General features: G+C 39.6%; 1 protein-coding gene across 3 annotated transcripts in view; it reads right to left on the reverse strand.

Annotated features, from left to right (window-relative positions):
• AKT3 (AKT serine/threonine kinase 3) overlaps window positions 1–25,157 on the reverse strand; it is a 157,477-nt gene extending 132,320 nt beyond the window's left edge. Inside the window, exons 1-2 of one of the 3 annotated variants that reach the window (XM_065632040.1) lie at window positions 24,919–25,157; window positions 11,361–11,515 (exon numbers count right to left, since the gene is read on the reverse strand). In XM_065632040.1, coding sequence (XP_065488112.1) covers window positions 11,361–11,406 — 46 coding nt within the window. In that variant the 5' untranslated portion in view covers window positions 11,407–11,515; window positions 24,919–25,157. Of the gene's footprint in view, window positions 1–11,360; window positions 11,516–23,237; window positions 23,279–24,004; window positions 24,093–24,918 lie in introns of those variants that run through there. The other 2 variants (XM_065632041.1, XM_065632042.1) reach the window with 2 other exon arrangements.
• Window positions 25,158–25,554: the final 397 nt, after the last annotated feature.

Consider the following 25,554-nt stretch of genomic DNA (forward strand, 5'->3'; position numbering starts at 1 on the left):
TGAGGGAAAAGATCATCAGCTCTACATAAGCCTCTTCATGCCAACAGCATCCTACAAAAAATCCTACACGCATGGTGTAAATTAAATGTGTAAGATCTTGGCTGTGGCTGAAAACCATCCAAAGGGATCCTCAGTACAAATGTTTTCAACAAAAAATAATTTCAAATATTCATTGTGCAAGTTGAAATCATAAAGAGCTTGATCCTTCTCTAAATTTTGGTATATAACCAAACCAACCAGAAGTATGCTTGCAAAGAATGAATTTCAGCCAAAATCTGCTTTTACAGGAATTCTATCAAATGTAGCAGGAACGCTACGGAAAACTCAAGAGGCTTAAAAAGTCACATATAAAGTTTCACTGATTGTCCACCAACACAGTATGTATATTCTGAACTCTGAGAACCATAAGTATCATTTTAATCTCAAGTAATAACCACCTGAGACTAGTGATTAATTGGCTTCTAGGTATCTGTCTGTCATAAGCTTTGAGTGTTGGGGTTTTTTTGTTGTTACAATACTCTTTTAAAATAGCTTTCAAAACTCAACACAAGAGGATCACAAAACTACTATATCATTTGGACTAAGGAACCACTTAATGTTTCACACATTAGCCAAGTCACTACTCTGTTAAAAATTAGTTTGTTTAAAAATCAGAAACACACAGGAATAGGAACTAGCTAATCTCCTGGTGGCATTTTTTTAATTCAGTCACGTTTAGGACTAGCACAGAGAGTAAATCAATGGCCCTTTTCTAAACATGAACTCAAAGAAAACTGTCTTGAGATACAAACTAGTTGTGCTGTCATCTGGTTGTAGTGATAACCTCAGTTTTAGGTGCAGTTCTATAACTGATTGACTCTTGCAAAAGTTGGGGCCACCATTAGGATGGCACTGTCCTGCCCCTCCGTGCTGCCACTCGCGCATTCCCCTGTCTGCCAGCACTACCGGTTGTGCAGCTACACAGTGAGTCAGGCCAGGGAAACAATCCATCTGAAAGCCAGCTAGGAAAATAAAAATAGATTCATTTTCAGCCAAATAAATTTCCTGGTATGATTCACCATGTCACTGTTACATGCACAAGTGCCAACACAACTGAGCAAGAAGAGGACTTGACACTTCCCCCGTTTCAGCAACAGCTTCCACTTAACACAAGTTTCAAGTAAACATGGAACTGCATCTATCAGAGACAAGTTCTCAAGCTCCTAATTAAAATACAGTAGCTGCTGCTGTTTCTCAAGATAAGAATAAGCTTGTTCAGAAAAGTTTCCAATGTATTAGTCAGCATACATAAACTGGCATGATTTTACAAAAGACAGCACAGTTCAACACAAAGTGAGTGAATACTAGTTTTAAAGTAAAGTAATCAATGCTGTAAGAAAGCACACTATTTTGTGAGTATTTTCACATGTGTAGAAGTTATATCACTAATCTATCTACAAAGTTTCATCACATCGAAAGAGTGCAAGTATAGGTAGAGATGTTGCCATGTCCCTATGGATTACTCTCCCAGTGATCACTGTTAAGGGGTTTCCTCTGGTCTCTCTGGAAGACATCTAGCAAAACAACTAACCTTAAGAATTGATAAAGGACAATTGGTCTCTTGCATCTTATTAACAACTCCTTCCTTTATATGACCTGACAGATTTCACTTCTTCCTCTGCAACACGTCAAGGTGACAAAACCCCAAAAAATCCACTGCTTCTCTACCAGGCTGAACTTCAACTACTATTAGACTCATTCTATTTCCTACATAAACAATTACATTCTTTAAAGCATGAATATTGAAACATGAGGCACTCAGAAGTTTCACAAGGATGAACCTACATTCACAAACCCTCAGAGGTGAAGTAGCAATGCTATTTCCATTTTATCCAAGACAAACTGACTTTGACAAATTCAGGTTAAAATCCACAATACTAAGTGCCAAATTTAAAATACTGTTAGCCCAATTCTTTACATAATTGACCATCTTACACATCTTCATTACAAACATAGTTTTGTGTGAGTTTATCACAATCAAAAGCATAGAACACTTGCATAAAGTAGCAATCAGATCTCTCTCTGGTGGCGCAATTCTCATTATCTAGACTTTGTTAGCAGCTATCTGTGAAGATTATTCTGGCTTCAGTAACTTTCTTATTATGACAATGTTGATAAAAGGCTAGCAGGAAGCTATCCCCAGTAACATTTTTACACTTCAACTGTTCAAATGTGAAGAACTGAGGATTATGCAGTTTGGAATTTCAATGTAAAAATGGTAACAACTAATGAAACTAGGGACCTTCTAATTTTACGCAGTTAATATGCTACCATACTGCAATTAAATATTTTTGGGAAGACTACTCCAAAGGCAAGATCAACAACATTTTTAAAGTGAACTTCTGAATCTACCTTAAAAGAGGGAACATGTTCTCTTATCAGTCTGCTGGCATCTGACATTCATGTCCTATTTTCCTATCAGTTTTAAGAAAGCAAACTATAAATTCAGAATTTACGGTAAACAAGATGTCAGTTGCAATGATCTGTGATGACAAAGAAATGTACGTAGATTTATAAGAAGTAAGCTAACACTGCCCTGATTTGCAAGGGAAGTAATCACTAACAAGACAGACTAGCTGGGACACAGAGATGGTACTGAAGAGCACTGGAAAAAATGAGACTGAAAGTACATCTACATTACAGATAAGGAGTATATATCTGAAGCAAATCTCCCAATTATCAACTATTACAAGCTTTGGCTTACACTGTGACCACACTTCACACATTCCTACTGCCAAAAGGCTCTCAAGTCCATAGGAAGAGACATGACAGTGAATCCAAAGCAAAGCTCTCGAAACATGCACAGATAGTATGAGCATCAAAATCTAAGCACCTCTCAACAGATTTGCTCCTACTGTGCTATATTATGTGCTAATGGAGACCAACCCTGAGAGCCAGGAAATCTTCCCAGGGCAAGTCGAGGTCTGTACTGCTAGAACTGAGCAACGCTGTTTTGCCTGCAATACAGGAAAGATCGAACTGGTCTCAGTAAGTTGGAGGTTGAATAAATCCCAGGCACTAGTACCACTTTCTTTCCATTTTTTGGTGGGAAAAAACCTCTCATTTTGTCAATAAATTGCAGAGATGCTCATGAAGTTCCTCCAAGAAAACAGAAAGCAATCAAGACAGCACAAGTGGTAACAAAACCTTCTTCCCTTGTCCTCCACCTTATATTCATTCCCTAAATCATCATTAGCCTGATCTCCTCCCAAAGCTTATTTTTCGATGTCTCAGTTTGCAGGCTCCATTGACTCTTTGATATTCGTGCCCCAAAACTTTGACTTCTCAGTCCAGTTCTAAAACTCCTTCAGGACCTAGTTTCAAGTTGCAGCTGTTGACCTTGTTAATGTTTTTGACAATTACAGCAGGGGTAGTATAAGAGAAATTGGTCCCACAGAGGCATAAGCTGATTGACCTAGCTGAGAGGTGAAAAGAACAGGTACATGGACTGGCTTTGAAATAAAAGAAAGTACAAAGATTTGGGAGATTTGTTGGAGTGGCACATAGGTATATTGAGGGAAGATGATTTTTTAATGAGATATCAAAAGCCCCGGTACTGCAAGCAAGTTATCCGTACAATAACATGTTCAATGTGAAAGTGACATAAACACAAATGAATTTACATTTAATTAACAGACTACAGTATGCCAAACGTATTTCACTGTGACTACTTAAGCTTTAAGTAAAAATAAGGAGTAGGAGTTTTATTAATTGAAAATATGTATTTGGGAAACAGTTCCTCAAAGTCTTCCCCAACAGCAAACATTCCACATCTGCTGGGCATGCAGCACTGCCAGGCCAAAAGGGTTGTGAGCAGGAAAAGGACAATGAATTGTTAACATCTTGCTTCCCTAATTCCTGCAACAGAGAATGTTAGCCTTGCTTCTTTAAAAGCATTGCCCTCATGGGTAAGAAACTGGTATGAATAACAGAAACTGCTAAGAAGGGAGAAAACCTTCAGAACATGAGCAATAAGGCAGCATTCATTATATAGGAACTGGAACGGACATACAAGAATATGTAAAACCACTGTGGCCAGAATACTGAAAAAACCATTGCCTTGGTGTTTTCCTGTGTAACAAGCAACTTCTTCTTGTCAGGAATAGTAAAAGCACTTTTCTGCCATAAAACTCAGGTCATGTGAAAGCCCGAAGGCCAAGGTGATAAGCACCAGAAATGTGCCTTACAAACCACTGAATAGATTATAACAAATAAGGATTCTCTTTAGGTACTGAATTTGTTCTACTTCTTTTCAAAAATCTAAGGTCAAACATATTGATATTCCCATGAATATTCCACATTACTAATACTCTACAAATACAAACATAGGATAACACCTTCCTCCCCTTGAATGTATTACTGCATCTTCTACCTGACGTTATTAGTGGTAGGAATTAATATATTGAATCAAAGAACATGCACAGAATTTTAGCCACTACCATCTACAATAAATACATCTCCATCTAGAAGAGTGTAATTTTTACTAATCAGAATCACAACTGTACAACCATTTAAAAACTAGGAACAGGCTGTATTACAGCTACGTTGAAACAAAAATAATTTTAAAAAATAGAAATTAATCAACCATGCACAATTATCTAAACTGGCACTGAACAAGGATTTGCAGAGAAAAATCTTGAGACTGTTCAAAATACCTTGCATTTCAGGCTTCAATTACTATAGAAAACTGTCTTTACCTGCAGAAACCAGTAATAATCCAAGGCAGAGCGCTGCATAAACAATACAGAAAGTACCCGGAATAAACAGTTATTTAGCAAACAGAACATCCCGCACTCATCCTAGTTGCATTAAGCTGAATATTTTTGCATGGTTCTGACTTTATTTCAGGGACAAGTAAAGTTAAAAAGGTTATCATTATTCCGGAAAGAAGAGCCTGGCACCCAACTGCAAAGTGAATGGGAGAGAGGAAGGGCACAGAGGGGCCTTCTCCTCTCCCAGTGGGGAAGCTGCAGGAAAACACAGATCTCTGCTTGGAGCGTATATGGAAGCCAAAAAAACCAGTCTGTGAGCTTTCCCCCACTGCAACCAACTTTATAGGTTTACCTAAAGCCATTTCTACACTGAGTGCATGATATAGAAATCTCTAGCTATTTTAGAAGTTAAAAAAAAAAAAAGTTTTACATATACAGATGTAGAAACATTTATATAAGAGAGTTTGAACTGTCATTTCTTCTCTCTTTGGTTGTCATGGAGCTGCCTCTTTTACATTCATATAATATTTTATTGGAACACACATCACATTTTCTATTAATTAGACAAAATTAGAGTAGAAATATTATAATGAGAAAGGCTTTAGTTTCAAGTGGTTCATCAATGAAGACTTTACCTTAACTACTGTTCGCCAAGACAACTAGAAAAAAATAGTTTAGATTTCTTCTACTTCGTGTAGCAGATGTTCAAGATAGTCTATTTAAATTTGTCTTTGTTAGAGGTGTGTTAAACTACTCAAATAATTCAGACAATCTGCAAACAAGATTTCTGACAGGTTGTAAATAACACGCAATTAGTATCGTAACTTCTGAGATTAATTTTTCAATCAAAGCATGTCTGCCTCCATCCAAAAAAAGAAAAAAAAATTCGCACTACAAAACAACAAAAACCTCACAAACATACCACATGAACTCAGTCTCCAGTGTGTATTTCCAAAATTAACATCTGTCTGGTTTTGGTTCAACTATAAAACCCAATGTCCATTGAATTACTTAGTTCTTTTTCTGGATTTGGGGGGAGGAAAAGGGGAGGGGAAGACATGTTACCCTAAGACTGTAACTAATCTGTACTTTAAACAACAATTGTATTCCTATTTGGAACAACACATTTGTTCCACAACACTATTTATTCGTCTTGATAGTAGATATAATAACAACAAATATTTTCCACATGGTTATTTCTTAAAATACCATGATGTCTCCATGATGCCCTGAATTGCAAAAAAGAAAACAGACCAGCAGTAAATCAAACACATATTATTCTATAAACTCTGTGACTTTAGAAATACTAACACTACTTCAGGTGATTCAATTCTGGATACTAAGAAGTTATGAAAGGCTGCTTAAAAAAAAATTAAAAAAATTTTAAAAAAGGAAGAAAGGGAAACATCGAGTGAAAAATGGTATTAGAGTATTCCAGTGATACACTGTTTACAGGACAATCTCATCACAGGAAAGCTTTCTGACATCTGTTTTTCACTACCATCTCATTACATCACACTTCTTAAGTTATCATGGTTAAGCCATAGCAATTTTATGCTTCAATTCCCTCTCTATTAAATTGGTATACTAGTACTTCTGTAGTTCAGGTGAGTTTTGTGAGATAAAATGAGGACATCAAAAACTGTGAGATTATACTAACGTCACCCTCATAAGCAAGTCAGATACATTATCTATCCAATATAATTTGGGTAAAAATATATCATGTAAACCATATAAAGATTGCCATGTCAAACAGCATTATCTAATGTAACATACTTAAGCACAGCAGCCCAAACAGAGGTGTGGTAATTTAAGTATGACAACAGAGGCACTGACTTAAACTGACAACATTTTGGTTTGTCTTTAAATAATGATTTAGCCATATTGTAATGCAATACACACTGGGTATATTCTCCCCCGATTAAAAAAAAAAAAAAAAAAACAAAAACCACCACACTAAAAACCCACACACTTTCAATTAAAGAAAAAGTTAGTTGGCATGTTACATTTTAAACTGGGTCCTTTAAAAAGTTACCATCTGTGTCAATTTTTCCTTTGTCCCAAATGATATTTTAATAACATGGTAACAAAGACTCTTAAACCTATTCATACGTTTAAACTAATTGAAATCTTGTGCACAGGTTATATATAAAGAAATTAGGTTGCAATTAAGCATAGTTATTAATGATTCTTAAATCTAATTGTTGTGATTATTATAGACCACAGACAAGGTCAACTCTACAACTCAGGAAACTTTAGCTTTAAAGAAAAAATACCACCTGAATTATATGCACAAAGCCCACTTTTGTAATGACATAGCTCTAATCATACCAAGTATGTTCACCTATTTAAAAAAAAAAAAAAAAAAACACAAAAAAAACAAAAACCACCAGCTGCTTCCAAACTGATACATTAAAAATATATCCCCCCATAAAACATCAAATTTAGTAAATACAGTAAAAACACATTAAGAAAAATTTAAAATACTAACTTTGCAATAATTTTTAAAAACCCACTCTGCAAAATATTGTGCTTATAAGCAAATCCAAAGTGTATAAGTCATTTCAGCAATTACTGCAGAGTCCTTACACTAACTGCATAAATGTCAAATATGTGTTTTAACTTCTGCATAGCAACAGCAAGGTTTGGATCAATGTATTTCAGATTTTCAGTCAAGATCACTTCCCATTCACCCGTATGCATTAGAAGGAAAAACATTGGTGTCATCTAAAAAGGAAACTCATAAAGAAAGACAACAGATCTCTCTTCTAACAGGGCTACAGGAATAACTGGAGAAACAGAAAAAAGAAAAATTGTTCTTCTCTCTGGAACAAAATACACTGAGCCAGTAAATTGCAAGTATATTTTTCCAGCAGCACAGGGACACAAGGCCATGAGACACTTGGTTCTTACTACTAGAACTGAGAGGGTAAGACACAGACAGCCTTAAGACCATCCATACAAAATACATTCCCTACTCTCTTGCCTGAACAGAGACTCCAACCTAGAAGGCTGCTCTGCTGGCTCTCTGCTTGTACAAGTTCTGATGTCTCACGGGTACATCTGCATTAGTACTTCAGCCCAGATAAGGAGAGCACTTTCGTAACAAATCTTACTGCCACCCTAGTTAATCCACTTTTGTTTGCTGCATGAAGCAATCCTGGGGTGCACAAACCTGGTTCCTTTCAGACAAAACTAAACCCCACAAAACGTCCTGCAGAAGCACTACTGCTGCTAATGGGGCACAGTGGCAGACAGGAGCTGGTCCAGAGGAACACCCACATCACTTTGCAAATGCACTATGTGTAGATAGCTATCAGGTCCTCACCACCAACTATTTCATTCTCTGAATCTGCTCTCACTGGACCACATTACATGCTCAGACGGGTCCAGCCACACTGTGCTTCAAGGTCTCCTTTCACATGTGAGGTGGGACCTGACTGCACCTGAGGTTTGCTGAGCTTCTCCGGCTTTGCTTCCTCTTGGGTTTTGCGTCTTCTGTTGTCCAAAGTTCTCACCTGCAGCCTGTCATCTCTGCCCATTTGACTATTCACATCTAGTAGCTTACTCTTCTTCAGTATCATCTCCTCTCACTACACTGAAACTTCTTCTCATAAAGACTATTGAAAGCCTGAGTATGATCATCCTTAAATAAACTTAATTCTGGCATTTCTCAACTTTGAGTGCTCACTAATTTTAAAACAGTAATACTTTAATAAGTTGATCATTTAAGCACACACAGAAAAACAGACCATTGAAGCCAATTGTAGAGCATCACATCGACTCTTCAGTGCTCAAAAGCAGGGTTAAAAGCTTACATATAGCACTCAGCCCTCTATTATTGATATGGATACAGCACTAAATAAAGCACATTTCCTCATTGCATTTCACAGCCATTAAGGCTTGTAGCACTGTGCCCCAACGGACTTTCTCTTCCCCAGCCTCTCTCTATCAGAGTCTCAACCCAGAGAGAGATCCTCAGTTCAACTTGTCCTCCTCTCTCATTCCTACATTCAGTTCACTTAATTCGCCTTTGCAATGGCCTATCTCATTATTTGGCTTTTCAAAACCATTCATCCCAGTACTTTCAAGTCATCCTCATACTCCTGGACTGGGCTGTGAATCACAGAGAGATTACTCTGTTCTTTTCCTTATATCACAAACTTTCCTGACTGTTGAAGGGGACAATTTTAAAACATCCTAGTCTGTAGCCACATGATCAAGTAATTTGGCATAATAGAAGCAGATCAGTCAACTGAAGCAGCTGCTGCCCAGGCCCCTATATCTCCAGCATATAAGGTTTACGAGTTTTATTTCAAGTTAAATTCAGTCTGAAGCCCCGGACTGAACGTTGCACCACACGTGGCTCAGGGCTGCTCAAAGGACCGAAGGCTGGGACTGGAGTTCACTCGGTGTTCACCTGGAGAAGATCCCACGCTTAGCTTCTCCCAGGAGGAAGATGGTTTATATCTACAAAAAGCTCCCTGTGAACTGAGCCAATAAGTGTCTAGTGACAATTATCAGAGAATTCACTTTAAAACTGTAATAGCATGATAGCTTGCAGAACCAGGGCAGCTTTAACGAATCTCACAATGCTTCTTGGTACAGAGAGACAATATTCAGCTGGCAAAATAAGAAGCTTCTACCAAGCATATTCCACCTTTCAGCATTTAGATTAAGGTTGGATACTTTTTCTTGGCAACAATAAAAAAAAGGTGTTTAAAAACTCGGATTCTCTTGTTCCAGAGCAAGGTCAGAGTAGAAGTTGTAATTACATGAAATGCATAACCATTGAATTAAATGCTTACAAATTCTTGACATTGGAAAAACCCACAGCACTTTTTGTTTTCAGAAACAAACAAAATGAACGCTTTAATCCATCAACAACCAGAGTAAGTCAGACACAGAAAATTAAGGACAACATTAGATCTAATTTAAAAAAAAAAATCCCACTGTTACCTATAGCAAGGAAAAAAACAACCATACATTCACCTGAAGTTAATTAAAATAAGGAAACATGCATGTCATGAAATATCTTTGCTTAGAAAGGAAAATAATTACTAACAAAACTGACATCAAAATGCCAACTCAGTAGGCTTTTCTTTAATTAATATATATCAAAACAGCATGAGGAGGAAAACCTGTATTTTACATTTCAGAATTTCAAATCTTCAGTAAGACATTGACTTTCATTGTGCATTGTCCTCTTCTGGATGCCAGTGCATATCCAGTGCTCACAGAGTTGATAACATGGTGTAATAAGAATGAGCAATATTACGTGAAGGAACTCATGCTGTGTAAAAGACAATTATTTGGATCATCCTAATAATTTTTAACACATTTGAAATAAATTATATCAAGTAATCAAAAAAATGAAATTAGATACCCAAACTGAGCAAAGAACAAGAGGATGGGAACAAAAAATAAATTTTAAATAATTCCTGTCACGTAAAATTTCATTGGTTATAAATACAAGTGTACATTCCAAAATAGGAAGCAGGCCTTAAGATTCATGCACTTTAGCCCATTTTCATCTACAATACCCATAATGCATCCTGAACTACAATTTATGCAGGAATAATAACAGAATAATAAACTTTTTCTCTCTTCTCTTGGCTTCTTTGACATTTAATGTCAATCTGCAATAACAAAGCTAATAATGATCTTTGTCTTCACACACTGCTATTGAAACAAAGCATTTCTTTGTAAATTAAAGGGTAATTTTGTTCACACTATTCCAGTCTAAATCTTTCCAGGCTAGAATTACAGAAGTTCGTGGCATACATCATCCTATAATCCAGATCACCTTCTCTCTGGGAAAGAGATGATGTTCTTTTGGAAATAATCGTATGGGCAACCAGCACTCAAAGCAAAGCTGCACGAAGCACAGAAGATTTAATCCGAAGATCATTACATGATACAAATGCCAGATATTTCTAGAGGTTTCCCATTCAAATCTTAACACAACAGCAACCTTCCCAAATTTGCAGATCACAGGGTAACACATTATAAAGTGACATCTCAATAATATACAGGGATTCAAATGGAACAGAAAATTGTACTTTAGACTGGCTTATAATTAGGAACATATTCTTTAATCATATGGCTTCCAGGTCTGCAAAGTAATTAGGTGTGTGCTGAGCTTTATGCAAGTATTATGTTGATTTTATGAAGACTACTTGCATTTGTAATACAAGCTAAGCAACGGTGAATGATTTTTGGCATCTAGGAAGTTTCACACAAAGTATCGCATCCTCAACAGCTTCCAATCGACCTTCTACTGTGCATCTCTATTGCTACGTCTTCCAGCTGCGACCACAGCCTCCTAAGTCTGATCCATGGGTGACAGCAGCTGCAGCAGCAAGGTTAAGTAGGAATTAGTGAGTCCAACTTCCTCTTCACTGTCAGTTACCCTCATAAACAGGGGCAGTGCTGAGGGTTAAGTATTAACAAGACCAAGGCCTTAATGACCATTTATTCCATATGGTCAGATTAGCTCGCTGCAGACAAGAAGATAAATTAAGAATGCTCTCCTGTGTAACCACATAATGCCACTGCACACAGCATATGATGCATCAGAAGAACTTTCCACTAAAAGGTAGAACTTACCCCTCTTCTGAACCCAGCCTTCCTTCACAATGGTAACATCGCTCATGATGGCTCCACTCTGAACCCCCGACTCAAAAGAGTATTTCTTTGAGTTATCAGCTTGCCTGTTTGGCTTCTCTCCTGCAGCTCTTCCCAGTTTCTACCGATGAGTCAGCCTGGAAGGAAATATTAGAGAAAGAACTTAAGTCTTTTCTGTTGTTCTCACTTGACAGCCAACAAAAAAGTCCTTGTTGATGTCTTCCACTGACTGAGCTCATATTAAAAATCTGCCTTTTTTTTAATTAGCCATATAACAGAATCCTGTTTCTAGTCTTACAGCACATTTTCCATGAACACTGTAATACTTAAGAGCAGCAGAATGTGTTAAAATTTAAGTCATTAAAATTTAAGCACTTTCATAAAATGCATACAGTAGAGTTCTCTCATACAAATGCACAGGATGCTGTTAAATTAAAGGGTGCCAGTACTGCTTCACAGGTTCAACTCTGAACCCACAGGAGCTTTAACCATTCCCACATTTGCCATAATGCCTGCAAGGGACAAGTGGTTCCTCTATTATGGCTACATTGATCATATCAAGAGTGCAAGAAAATGGAAGGGAAAGTTCTGTAAAGGAGCTTAAAACCAAAGCCTTAAGTATTATGGATTCAGTTAGCCTTGTAACTGCTAGAATCTGTAGGAACCAATTTACCAGACATGCAACTACTTTTTTTAATGCTCGAATTAAAAAGAATAAAAAATAGTTAGGGCTACAAAAAATATAAGATTCTTCCTACTTCTACTATAACTTCATTATAGCCAATACAAATCCTTAACTTACAGAAGTTTTGAAAAAAACAGCATCATCTGCAAGTACACAGACAGAAAAACAACTTCTTAGAAGTACAAATTAACAAAAAAAGCCAGTGTTCAGTTTATGAAAAGAAGGAGCGCACATTCTCCCAAGGTTTTAAGTCAGGCAGCAACAAGAGTGCTCTTTTCCCTACTAAGCTCAGCTTGCAGGGGACAGAAGGGAAGTTCGCCCTGGAACAGGACATGCCACTCTCAGAAGCCACAACTATCTCTTCTGACCACCTCTCTCCCAGAGTACCTAACAGCTGTGAAGACAAGACAAATATTAATAATACTACAGTCAAATAGGAAGAGAAGCCAGAGGGCAGGGGAAGTTTCCTTTTGCCAGCAGACTGCCTTTCCCCTCCATTCTTCGAAATAAAGAGAAGCATTGAAATAATGCTAATACAGAAAAGAGTGAGACGCCAAGAAAAGCAATTTCTCTGGTGGTGAAAGAACACCCTTTCATGGCTGTACACACAGGAGCGTGCCTGTACACAGCGCTAGCACAGAACAGGAACCTGCACACCAGTTTAGTATTATCAAATGCAGCATATATGTGTACATTTAGTAGGCAACAAATGAAAACATGATAGAAACAAATACGACTGTGCTACATGCAATCTGTGCAGTGAACGAATGGAGAAAGGACTGGGAAGTAAACTGTTCTAATCCAGCCAAGGACAGGCTAAAAACTGAACCATTATACACATGCAGGTTATTTCTTATTTATCATTTGAAAAATGTGTATTTGCACCACACAGCAGCTAGATGGAAGGCTGCTTCTGTATGGATGCTGTGCTGTGCAAAATAAAACTTGGTGTGAGTATTTTTTTCAAGTGGTACACAACAAAAAAAATGCAGTACAACCTGATTTTACAGAAACACTGAAGAGTGTCCATCTTACAGCTTTGCTTTCACTGAATTACTTTTTCAAAAGCATGCAGTATTTCGGATTCATGGAATAAAAGCCACAATGCTAAATTCATTAATACAGCAAAGTTTAAGTAACGTTGATTACAGTGCCTCTGAGACATCTCCATGGCACTGGCAGATACATCAATAAGACCTATGCAGGTGATGCACCTTTTTGCATTGGCATCACACCTTGTCACGTCTAAAAGGACACCAGACACCTGTGTTTATGCAACTGCACCCTGCCTTAAGACTTAAATATTGTTCAAGCTTTCATAAGAGTTAAAAGAAACTGTTACACACAAGGTTTTGGAAGGACCTTAGACGGATTCATTACTGTTAATTGATCTCACTAGCTTTAGCTGTTTAGACTTTGCATTATGTAAACCAGTATGGCAGAAATAACTGGAACATGCATTTGCACATCCTTCACTTTACTAGTGTTGAGAGTTATTTTCTGGGTCATACATTATCAGAACTTCTGTTTGCATGCTTCAAACTAGAGATAAGTAAGTCTATCAGCTGTGCATGGAAAGAGATCCTGACAGATTAAGACACGTGCCTGAAAGCAAGCTGTGGTTTTGCCGTTCGGGATCACCGCAGCACTGTATGAGCTCTTATTACAAACACACAAATCTTTACAAAGCCAGAGGTGAGTGTCAAACAACAATGACCTAAAAGCAGCTGTACTGTGAAGAAAGTGTAAGCACATCAGTACCCAAATACCCAATTTAAGTTTGATCTTCCTACGAGACTTCCATTGCATTATTTGAGAAGTGATCATACATGACTTTTTTTTTTATTTCAACTGAAGACAAAATAAGCAATGTAACACACTATACTTAGCTTGGGCTGGCATATGCTGCAATATGTTTTACCCTTTCGGCAAAATTAATCACAGAATGTTAGGGATTGGAAGGGACCTCAAAAGATCATCTAGTCCAATTCCCCTGCCAGAGCAGGAACACCCAGATGAGGTTACACAGGAAGGCGTCCAGGTGGGTTTTGAATGTCTCCAGAGAAGGAGACTCTACAACCTCCCTCGGCAGCCTGTTCCAGTGTTCTGTTACTCTCACTGAGAAGAAGTTTCTTCTCATATTTAAGTGGAACCTCTTGTGTTCCAGTTTGCACCCATTACTCCTTGTCCTATCATTGGTTGTCACCGAGAAGAGCCTGGCTCCATCCTCATGACACTCACCCTTTATATATTTATAAACATTAATAATGTCACCCCTCAGTCTCCTCTTCTCCAAGCTAAAGAGACCCAACTCCCTCAGCCTTTCCTCATAAGGGAGATGCTCCACTCCCTTCATCATCTTTGTGGCCCTGCGCTGGACTCTCTCCAGCAGTTCCCTGTCCTTCTTCAACTGAGGGGCCCAGAACTGGACACAATACTCCAGATGTGGTCTCACCAGGGCAGAGTAGAGGGGAAGGAGAACCTGTCTTGACCTGCTAACCACCCCACTTCTAATACACCCCAGGATGCCATTGGCCTTCTTGGCCACAAGGGCACAGTGCTGGCTCATGGTCATCCTGTTTTCCACCAGGACCCCCAGGTCCCTTTCCCCTACACTGCTCTCTAACAGGTCCTTCCCCAACTTATACTGGAACCTGGGGTTGTTCCTACCCATATGCAAGAGTCTACACTTGCCCTTGTTATATTTCATTAAATTTTTCCCCGTTCAACTCTCCAGCCTGTCTAGGTCTCACTGGATGGCACCACAGCCTTCTGGCGTGTCAGCCACTCCTCCCAGTTTGGTGTCATCAGCAAACTTGCTGATAGTACACTCTATTCCCTCATCCAAGTCGTTGATGAATATATTGAATAGTACTGGTCCCAGTACCGACCCTTCAGGCATACTCCACTAGATACAGGCCTCCAACTAGACTCCGTCCCGTTGACCACAACTCTCTGGCTTCTTTCCTTCTTTCCTTCATTTCCTACTTTCCAATTTTGGTGTGTACTTATGAAAAGTGCAATAATTTATGTTTACTAGTAGAGATTAAGCTATAAGAAATGAACTTCTGTACTAAGTAGCAATAATCTTGTCTGCCCACACATTGATCATTAAATCCATTATTTCAGTAGACACCCAGTTCTAATGAATTAATTTATGCTTAAAGCTCCCTATTTCTCCACTGATTATGATTAAATTAATATTACTCAATCAAAAATCTGATCTATGACCAATTTTCATGTCAGCTGGTGTCCCAATAACCTCAAGTATATGTCTGTAGGACCGCATCCCACCCATCACATGTACCACTTTACTGAATTTCAAACAAAACCGCCAAAATATAAAAAATCATATAAATATGGTGACAAAACCAACTGTATTAAATCCAGTTTATCTTCACAATATTATCAGGAACAACTTAAATAGAATTATCAGCAGTTGTATGGCTATAGTGATCTTTCCCTTAATGGGTAATTAAAAGTCAAGCTGAACTACACAGGAATCTGAAGGAGGTGAATCAAAGCCTTAAAAGACTAATGAAAATAAAGGTTATACATTCACACTACACTTTCAAGAAGCCTTTTTTAAGTATCTGTAGTATTATCCCTTATTAAATTCCCTTGAGGCTTTCTAAAAGCTGCATTCCTTTACTCTGAAAGTCACCCAGCAAAGCTTTAAAAGAGCAGACTTTTGAGAATTACTCCTTATCACAACAAAACCTGACCTTAATGAAAACTAGTCATACAGAAACCTTCTTCCCTGAAGATATAATAAAGGATTACTATAGACGTAAAGGAGTTGCCTGAAACACATGAAACAAGAATTCTCACGTGAAAATAGAATTTCACCTATAGTTCAACTATTTCAAGAAAAGCTACAGAAGTGTTGATTCTGCACAGCTGGCATAGAACTTAAATACTTGTCAGCAATCAACTCTGCTCTCCCAATGAGCCTCAAGTTTCAGTGGCTGTTATATAGTAATTTTTACAGTTTTCCTTATCGCTATAGGATGAACCCACAGAAATAGTGAAAAAATGTGTAAGAACTGTAGTTGTAGACATTCTGTATTCCAGCTGCTTCCTACAGGGAAAAACCTGCTTGTTTTTATATATGCTTCAGCCACTGGAGAACAGGTTGGATCGCTTTTTCCCCCCACATTATCAAACAGAACTTGGAAGATACTTTACAACAGTATATTGTGTGTATTCTGCAGAGAGTATCAGATAGTCACGTATACGCATAATACATACAAGAACCTATTGTCTGTATGCTTTCTGGTGCAGCTGTAAAAATGTACTCCATCACGGTCAGTCACATGAAGAAAACACCTGTATTTTTTTTATCTAGTAAAAAAATAGTAAAACTTTTCCTTTCTTCTTTGAAAAGCTATTGAGCCACTTTTACAGTGTTGGATGAAACAATTCAGCACACTTCTAAAGAGCTAGTATTACCTTCTAAGTTTCTAGCTGTAGAGATTGCAAAGGAATTAAGCATAAACTATTACATGCAACAGAGTTCCAGATCCCTCTGCGTAGGATCACAGTTTTCCAAAGTCACGGTGAAAACTAGCCAACACCTTTTCAGTTTTCATCTTGAACTTTAAGAATAACAGCAACACAGAGAAGAACCAGCTTGTTTCATGACGCTACCATAGGGGAACTATGAGACCACCCATTAAGATGAGCAATGCACCATTCAGTAGGAAGACACCTTTTCTTCAACTTGTATTTTTAAGTTAAAGGAGGTTCCCATGCCCACCACAGCCGTCAGGCACATCCACAGACCTGGTGGATGGGGAGAAGTAAAAAAATCACTTCCAAGTGGAAAGACTAAAACTAGTGGTTCATCTCTACACTTAACAACCACTATATCTAAGTGAATAATCATCACAATTCATAAGAACAGACAACTCCCTTGGAAGACAACAAAACTCCCTTGGAATCTGGGCATCCTCCCATTTCCCCCATGAAAAGAGACAGCTGAGTAAAGAAGACAGTGCCCACAAATTCAGTGTAAATTGTATGATTCAGATCTCTGTTGTAAGAACTTTCATAAACACAGGCTCCTACTTTCAACAATTTTAGAGCTGAGAAAAAAACAGATACTCTCACATTTACCAACTCAAGTTACCAAAGAGAATGCCAACAGGATCAGTTTCAGCACTTCCAGAGATGATCCCTATAACTTCTTGCAGCAGTGATTCATCCACCCTTATTCTCTTAATTTATAAGGGAACTACCATTTTCCCTTTTTACAAGTAATCATTTGTTTAATTAAAAACTTGGGGAAAAAAAAACTGCCAGTGAATCTTTCTGATTCACTTTGCCTGACTCACTGAGATTCTTTGGTCCTCAACATAAGAAGAACCAAATCTCATCATCTCTATCTCCTTATTTCTCAGAAAGGTAACTGAAAAATGTTGTGCATTCACACGCAAAACACACACTACCAAAAAAAGCAGCTCTCAGCGATTCTCTAGTGGCTTCCATCACACACAAGTTTGTTTCCCTGCTTTGGGGTGGGTTTTTTTGAGCAGATCAAGCTCTTAAGAGGTTTTCACAAATCTGAGTTTGAATCCTCCAAAACAATCAAACAGGCTGTAACTGTCTCCAGTGCCGTTTGCAATCACAGAGCAAGGAATTCAAAAGATAAGGCTCTAAACTAAAAACAGAGTTCTCTTTAGGACTGGAAGCTGAGATCCAAATTTTATTTAGATTAAAAATGCATGCATATCCTCTTCCCCTACCAAAGTTGTTATCTAAATTCTGGTCAAACAATTAGAGGATACATTGCGCATCATCAAAAATTACACAAAAGACTATGTTGCAGAACAGAGATTGCTACTAAACCTACTAAATCAAATTAGCCTATGTTGCTAATGGAAAAATCACATTCAGTTGAGTGCTTTATCTAAAAAGTATAGGGTATTTACCAGGCTTTTACAAACTACCTGTTCTGCAATTTTGGTTATACTTCAAACAACAAAACACAAACTGGTTTGACAAGACAAAGAAGCAAAAAAACCCACAGGATTATTAAAAGACAATAGATCCTAAATTTATAAAATGGTAATCTTTATGTATGCACAATTAAGACAATTAAAGATATCCCTAAATACTTTCTAAGCAGAAATGTCCATACTTTACAAATTCTAAAACAAACACAAAGAATTCCAAGATATCTCGGTGACAGGCATTGCAAATATTTTAAGCTATATTTCATACTAAAAGCCCCGTTGTCTTTAAGAATATTGGTATCAAAAATTTATTTTTAACAACTTTATTTCATAACTCTTGACTCAGAATAATGAGTGGGATAACAGGAAAATAGCACTGCGTACATCTTGTGGTAAGGAAAAACAATATGCTTTGTGAAAGATAAATAGTTCTTTTTAAAGTATGTTTATATGTATGCATTGTGCCTTAATATTTTCAGTGTTCTGTTTTCACTTTCAATATATCAAAAAGCTGCACATAGCTAATACATGCTCAGATAAGCCTAGTTAGGAGACTACAGGCACACTGAAATATTCATATACAAGTTAGAAGTTTTATTTAGATTCTGCAACTGAATAAGCATATCAGGAAAGAAAACATCATTCTGTATTTCTTTTCCTCTTATAACAACAAAGCAACCTATTTTAAGGGACAAAGGTATAATTAAAGAAAGGTGAACAAAGCCAACCTTGCCTTTGTTTACCAAGGTATAAAGGAAGTTTCTAAAAGTAACTAAATTGTTTCTTTAGAATCCCATGTGAAACATTAACAATCCATTGTTTTGCATTGTGTTTATTGACAAAAAATGCTTTAAATCCCTTTCTTCCCCCTCGGCCATACAAAACAGTAACTGAAAATCAGATAGCAGCAGAGTGATAAAACGTATTAGAATACAGGTCTGAAATTTAACCAAAGAATACACTTAAAGTAGAAAAGGTGGAGGGCTAAAGTTACGCATCCAAAAAACGTTACCGAGACAATGAACTTGGGAGGTTTGAGACTTAAAGGAAGTCAAATCAAGGGTTAGATGAGCTGAGTATCACAACTATGATAACGTTATTCCACTCAACACTTCAAAATACACGTAATAAATTTAACTTGCTGAGGATTAATGTAGGCATACTAATTCGTGCCTTTTTAAGACAAAGTTCTCTTGCCCTTTAAAAAAATAGTTTCATAATGACTCAAACAACCAAGCAAAATTAAACCTAAGCTCCATATTTTGAAAACAAACTAAAATTGCCTTTCTATGCCTAGAATACTCCAGAAAAGTTAATCTAATTTTCAAAAGTACAAAGTACCTAGAAATTCCTATTCACTCTGAGATATTTTAAAATATATCTTCAAGAGATACAAAATGAAGTTTCATTAAGCTCATATATTTAAATATTTGTACGATAGTAACTTTTCTGCAGCACAACATCATATTGTGTATAAAACACTGAGCACACTGTTGAAAACAGATGTATGTGAAGTGCCATGAGTAACAAGAACAGGAAAGTACTGAGATACGAATGTGTTCTCAAACTATTAATATAAAAGATTAAAAAAGCTCAATGACATGTCTACCAAATAGCTTTCTTTTAAACTCTTACAGTAGGATTTATTTATTATCTGGATATTGAATGAATTAAATTCTGAATTGCCTTGCAACAACAGAGATGAGCTTTGTGATTCCTTCCTGCAAAGCAATCAAATATTGCTGAACCTACAAATTCTGACACTACAATATGACTAGAACTTCTAACCTAAAACCTTTGGATCTTCTTGTTCCCCTTCAAAAAGCATTATTCTCATCAACTTGAGATCTGAATTTCTTAAGGACAGAAAGAATTCTCTACAACCTTAAATGAAGGTTGTGTATTTTTCAAAGGTATACTATTGCTTACACAGATTTAAGGCTAGAAGCAGAGCTCACTAAAGTATATATTATAGGAAAAAACAGATTACATGAAACTCACACATACAAACTCAACTCTCTGCCTCAAAGTATAACAATACATTTAGAAAAAGCTATAATAATCATTTTAACAAAATCTCACAAGGCAAGCTGCACCAATCACATATCTCAAGAAGCAACCTAAACGCTTAGGGGAAAACAAATTATATGTGGTGGTAGAAATTGGTTTGTAGGATTGCTGGGACTCAGTTGAGAAATACTTTATTAATTCTGTGGTGCTAAATCAGCCGTACAAGAAGTTCTTGGCTGTTGGGCACTGCCATTCCACACCTACCAAAAGGCAGTGGTAGGACCTTCACGGATCTCAGTGAAGCTGAAGTAGGCTCTTCACCTCTGCTCCTGGCTTTAGGAGGCACTCAAACAACTTCACCACACAGACAACGCAGGGAAGTCTGACAAACCATGCTGTCAAGTCACTCAGACATGCATATGAAATACTGAGGTCTAAGCTGCACTCTTAATGCAATTTTAAAATGAGTACTGTTCTTTAGTCAGGATATTACGGCGGGGGGGGGGGGGGTGTGCAGAAATCACAGGGCAACTTGTTCTTAATGCTATTTTTTGATCAGTATGACTCATACCTAGACACTCACCCAGAAATACATGGAAAAGGAGGATTGGTCAAGAGAGACTCAACATATATTAAGGTATTTAATCTAAACATAAGTGCTGACAGAAATAGCACAAAAATCAAATAAACATTCAAAGTGACCAAAAGTAAGCATCTTCACATACACAAGACAGAAATGCTTATTCTCCTTTACAGTAACATTTAACAATATTCAATCACGGGGGAAGTTTTTTGTAAATATTTACTTTGCCACAGCTTCCTACTGCACCTGAACAACATCTTTAAATAATAAAGACAAAACCAATCTGTTTGAAATACATGGCATGCATCAAAACTACCTGAATGCCCATAATTAACCTTGATCTAGAGCTATGGAACAAGCACAAAATGCCAAATAATTGACAACTACACCCTTGCATTTTCTGTGGTCTTTTTATTAGACATATTAGCGATTTGTCTAAATAAGTGTCACTTATAAATTCTTCTCTTTACATAGCCCAAAATGTTGTTCATACAATTAGTTGAGATTAAAATATAAACCAAAACTTTAAAGATGGCTTTTTACACTCATTAAAACACTAAAAGGTTAACTTTCATAGTCAATATTTTATTATTTACAGGTAATTTTTTGTTTCTCTGGCTTCAACGGATTTAAAAAAAGAAACAAAACTCTTTGAATCAGCTTTTCTATTTACTATGTAACCTCTCTTTAGAAAATAATCTTTCCTACACCAGGCTAACTTGTTGCAAAGAAGAGTAACTAATGCAACACATTTACCAAGGAGACCCTGCCATACTGGGAATGTGTCTTCTCTACAACTAAAAGGAAACTTCCTGGTTTACAAGAAGAGATGCTCACTGAAAACACACCTTTCCTCGCAGCAATGCGAAACTCCCTGAAGTACATGCTGTGCTAAAAAGTATCCCGCACCTCCTCCACAGTATTTTTATTAGGCATATCCTAACTGAAGGAGAATCCTAGATAACATAAATTAATCTCATATTATAGAATAATTGTAAAGGACACTTCAGCTGGTAATCTTCTAATAGACAGTACTTTAAATAGTAAGCGGGTTATAAATTTCATACAAATAAATACTGAAAATAAAAGCAGCACTTTGATGTTACATGGAACTCATGGATGCACGCACTTAGCTATTTCCCTCTTTTTGAATTCTAACTGCTCTTTGCAAAGCGAGTACTGCACATTTTGAACAGAGTGTTTATTTTATCAGTCAGGAAAAAGAGAAGAGAGGGCTTTTGGTCTATAGACTAACTAATATACCTACAAAACATACAGTTACCCTATGGAGCATTACTTTTAAAGCAAAGCAATTCATGTATGCATTATCCATGTCAAAATGGAAGTACGGTACAATAAAGTTTTCACTCAATGTATTTGAGTGTCCTTCCACTCTCCAGTGTCAACTAAAATTAGTAGTATGTCCAAGCCTTAAAAAATCCCAAAGAATATTGGGTCTCTGTTGCGAAACTGAAGGAAAGCATGGCTACCATGTCACCAAACCCACTGCCTCTGTCGCATTAACAGCACAAAATAAACTATAACCAAACATGGTTGTAAGAAACTATACCTTCTTTATACTAAGAAAGGCACGGAGATTTCAAATGTATTTTGACAGGAACCACTGTAGTAATGGTGTCATACCTTCCAAAACAATTGAATATTTCAAAGTTATTTGGCAAATAATGCTTCTTGGTTATAGAAATTATTATCCAATAGGTCTCTTTAAACTGGGAAAATGCACACCCAGAAAGTGAAAGAACATTCAATCAATCAACGCAAGACAAATTCCAAGTGGTTTGAAGGACCTCTTAGTTATTATACAGACTTCAGACACATGCTGTTTCTAACTGTAGTCAGAAGTCAAGATACAGTTTCTGGTAACACCTTGCAAACAGAGCTTTGGGTTACAAACAATAGCAGAGCTCTGGTAAGTGGTTTTGAGTTAAGCTTTAAAAACCCATCAAACTATTTTCTCTTTTACAAACAATGTGCTACAGTGTCAAAAAGACAACATTTTCTAGTGCAAATTAATATCACCCACTCCTTAAAGCTGTATCTACTTCAACTGGGTCAAAATAAAACCCGTACCTGTCTGAATTCTCATTGACTTCCCAACTTCCCATAGAATGGCAGATTTTGCTTAACAACACATCGTCTTCCCCCAAAATGCAAAACAAATGAGGGAGTAAGACACTGAAATACTGCATTCTATGAACCTATTTAAGAAACTACGGAAGCTACTGAATTCATTCAAATCTAGTTAGAGTAAGCAGGAATACACCACAGAATAAACTGTATAAAACGAGACAGTCTTGTTAATATCACCTGTGTATACATGCACACCACACACTTACATGAGAGAAGAAATGAGTTATTCAAATATTATGCACAGCTGTCTAGGAAACAGAGACATTTTCTTATCTCTGCAGTTTTTCTTTGGCCCTTATTTGAACTTGACTTACTAGTTGCATCCAAACAAAATATATCCACATGGACTATAATTAGCAATCCAATCCAATTAAAAACATTGGGGTCAACCTAAACGCTCCTGTGAAGAAAAACAACAACAAAAAAAACCCAAACAGTCCTACAAACAGAATCTTCTTAAGTAGTACACTTACTTCAAAAGTCAAAATAAGCTTCCTCTCCTATCTCATGTACACTCTTTCCATATTCCAGTGCAGAAGAGCCAGCACTGGCCTATATAGAAGCTGGGAGAAACAAGAGATTATGCTTTAAATGTTACTTGTCAGAAGTTGAGATCTACTTATTTGCATGCTTTTTGCCTTGAGAAATAGAGACCTCTGTATAGGAAATGTGGGGAACCATGTTTGCATATTAACAAAGCTTTAGCGAAACCTAAACAAACATTAGCAGAAGAGATTGCTGTAAATTTCTCCAATACTGAAAAAAGCTGGCAATGCAGTTATCAGGTATATCATATTTCTTGTAATAAAACTCTTAAAAGAGGCTAAGTGAATCAAGTCTGAGACATGTTTGCATACAAACAATGAGATGATATAGGTATGTACAAGTAGTCAGTCAACTAATAATTACATTAAAGAAAAAAATTTAGAATAAAGGTCAGGACAGATGAAATTGTTTATTCCTTTTCAGCTGTAAGAAATTTTTTTTTATTTTTTTTTTTTTTTTTTTACACACATGCCCTTTAAATAACGTATCATCGGAAAACGTGAATGAAACAGCACTGGCTATTTCATGCCTCTTAGATTCCCATCCAAAAGTAAACTAAGAAGCACAGCTCATATAAAGCAACCAAACAGCCTATAAGCCTGTCACTGCTCATTACATCACGATCATTTGCATTTAAACTACAATACATAGCAGCGTGATCCAACAACTTTTTGCTCAGAGGCACCGTACTGACCTGTCAAAACAGCCCCGCATCCCGTGTGCACAGCATTGCTGAGTGTGCGCATACACAGGCACCCCCCGCTGCACCCAGGGACATTTGGGGTGCGCGCAGGCACGTGAGCCGCCCCTGCCCTACCCCACCGGGGCGTTGGGTGCTCCCCGCCCCGCAGCAACACCTGCCGGACCCCCTCACGGCCCGGGCAGGCCCCCGGGCAGACCCCGCCGCAGGCCCGGCCCCACCTCGGCGCGGTGGAGCGGCCGGTAACCCCTCCCGGCCCGTTGCGCATCAACTTTTGCATGTGGGCCGCGGCCTCCATGATGGCCGGTGCGGGGGGGCCGGTTTGTTTACTTGCAGCCAGAGCCGCCGCCGGCGGCAGCGGCATCACTTGAGCGCGGCGCTGCCGCCCGCGGCCGCGCTGCTATTCTTAGCGCCGGGGCGCACGGGCGCGGACGCCGACACGCACGGGACTTCCCAGCGGATAAACCCCCGCGGCTCGCGGCACCGGCACCCGCACGCACGGCAGCGGGAGGCGGCGGGGGGTGGGGGCGGGAGGGAAGGAGGTTGGCGCGCGCGCCCGGCGGGGAGGGGCCGCCGCCGCGTGGGAACCGCCGGCCCCGCGCCCGCGCAGGCAGCGCCCCCGGGCGCGCGCCCTGTCCTGCCCCTGTCCGCACCCCCACCCCCCCCGTTACATAACCTCTCCCCGCCGAAACGCCCCCTACCCCCGCCCCGCCCTTCCCCACCTCAGCCCGGCGCCGCCGGGAGGGCGACCCCCTCCCTTCCCCGCTCCCGCCCCGCCGGCGGCGCTAGGCCACGGGCGCCCGCGCTCCCCGCCGCCCCCGGCCGCGCAGCGCCGCCGCCCCCCCCGCATCCCCTCGCTCGCCGCCGCCCCAGCGCCCCGCCGCCGCCCGGCCCCTCCCGCCCCGTACCTGCAGAGGCGGCGGCGCCGCGGGCGCTGCTGCGGAGCCGGAGGGCGGCGGCGGCTCCGGGGGGAGAAGGGGAGGGAGGGCGCCGCTGCCTCCTCCCCTGTCCCCCCACCGGGCTCGGCGGTCCCTGGCGGCCGGTGTCTCGCGGGGGCGGGAGGAGGCGGCTCCGGCCCCAGGGCGCTGGCGGCGGCGGCGGCTACATGGAGCTGCGCGCCCCGCTACGCAGGGAGGCGCCCGGGCGGGCAGCGCGGCCGCAGCATCGATGCGCGGGGTCAGGAGGGCGGCGGCGGCGGCTCCCCCCGGCGCACTCACCCCGGAGCCGCCCGGGCCCCGCTCTCGGCTCCTCCCGCCGCCTCCGCCAGGCTCGTTATTGACTTTCAGGAAAACTCCCGACGTCACTGGCTCCCCCCGAGTGTCTCCCCCTCCGCGGCGGCGGCGGCGGCGGCGGCGGCATCCCCAGCTCTCGCGAGAAGCGCGGCGGGGACGGGGGGGCCGCCAGACAGAGCGGGGGGAGCCAGACAGAGGGGGGCGGCTGAGGTGAGGGTGGGGGAGGCGGGGGAGGCGAGGCGAGGCAGCTCGCCCGGCAGGCAGGGAGGGGCGGCGTGTCCCGTCTGGCGCCGGGCCGCGGGTGGGAGCGGG

The sequence above is a fragment of the Caloenas nicobarica genome, chromosome 3 (assembly GCF_036013445.1).
Source record: "Caloenas nicobarica isolate bCalNic1 chromosome 3, bCalNic1.hap1, whole genome shotgun sequence".
NCBI lineage: Eukaryota > Metazoa > Chordata > Aves > Columbiformes > Columbidae > Caloenas > Caloenas nicobarica.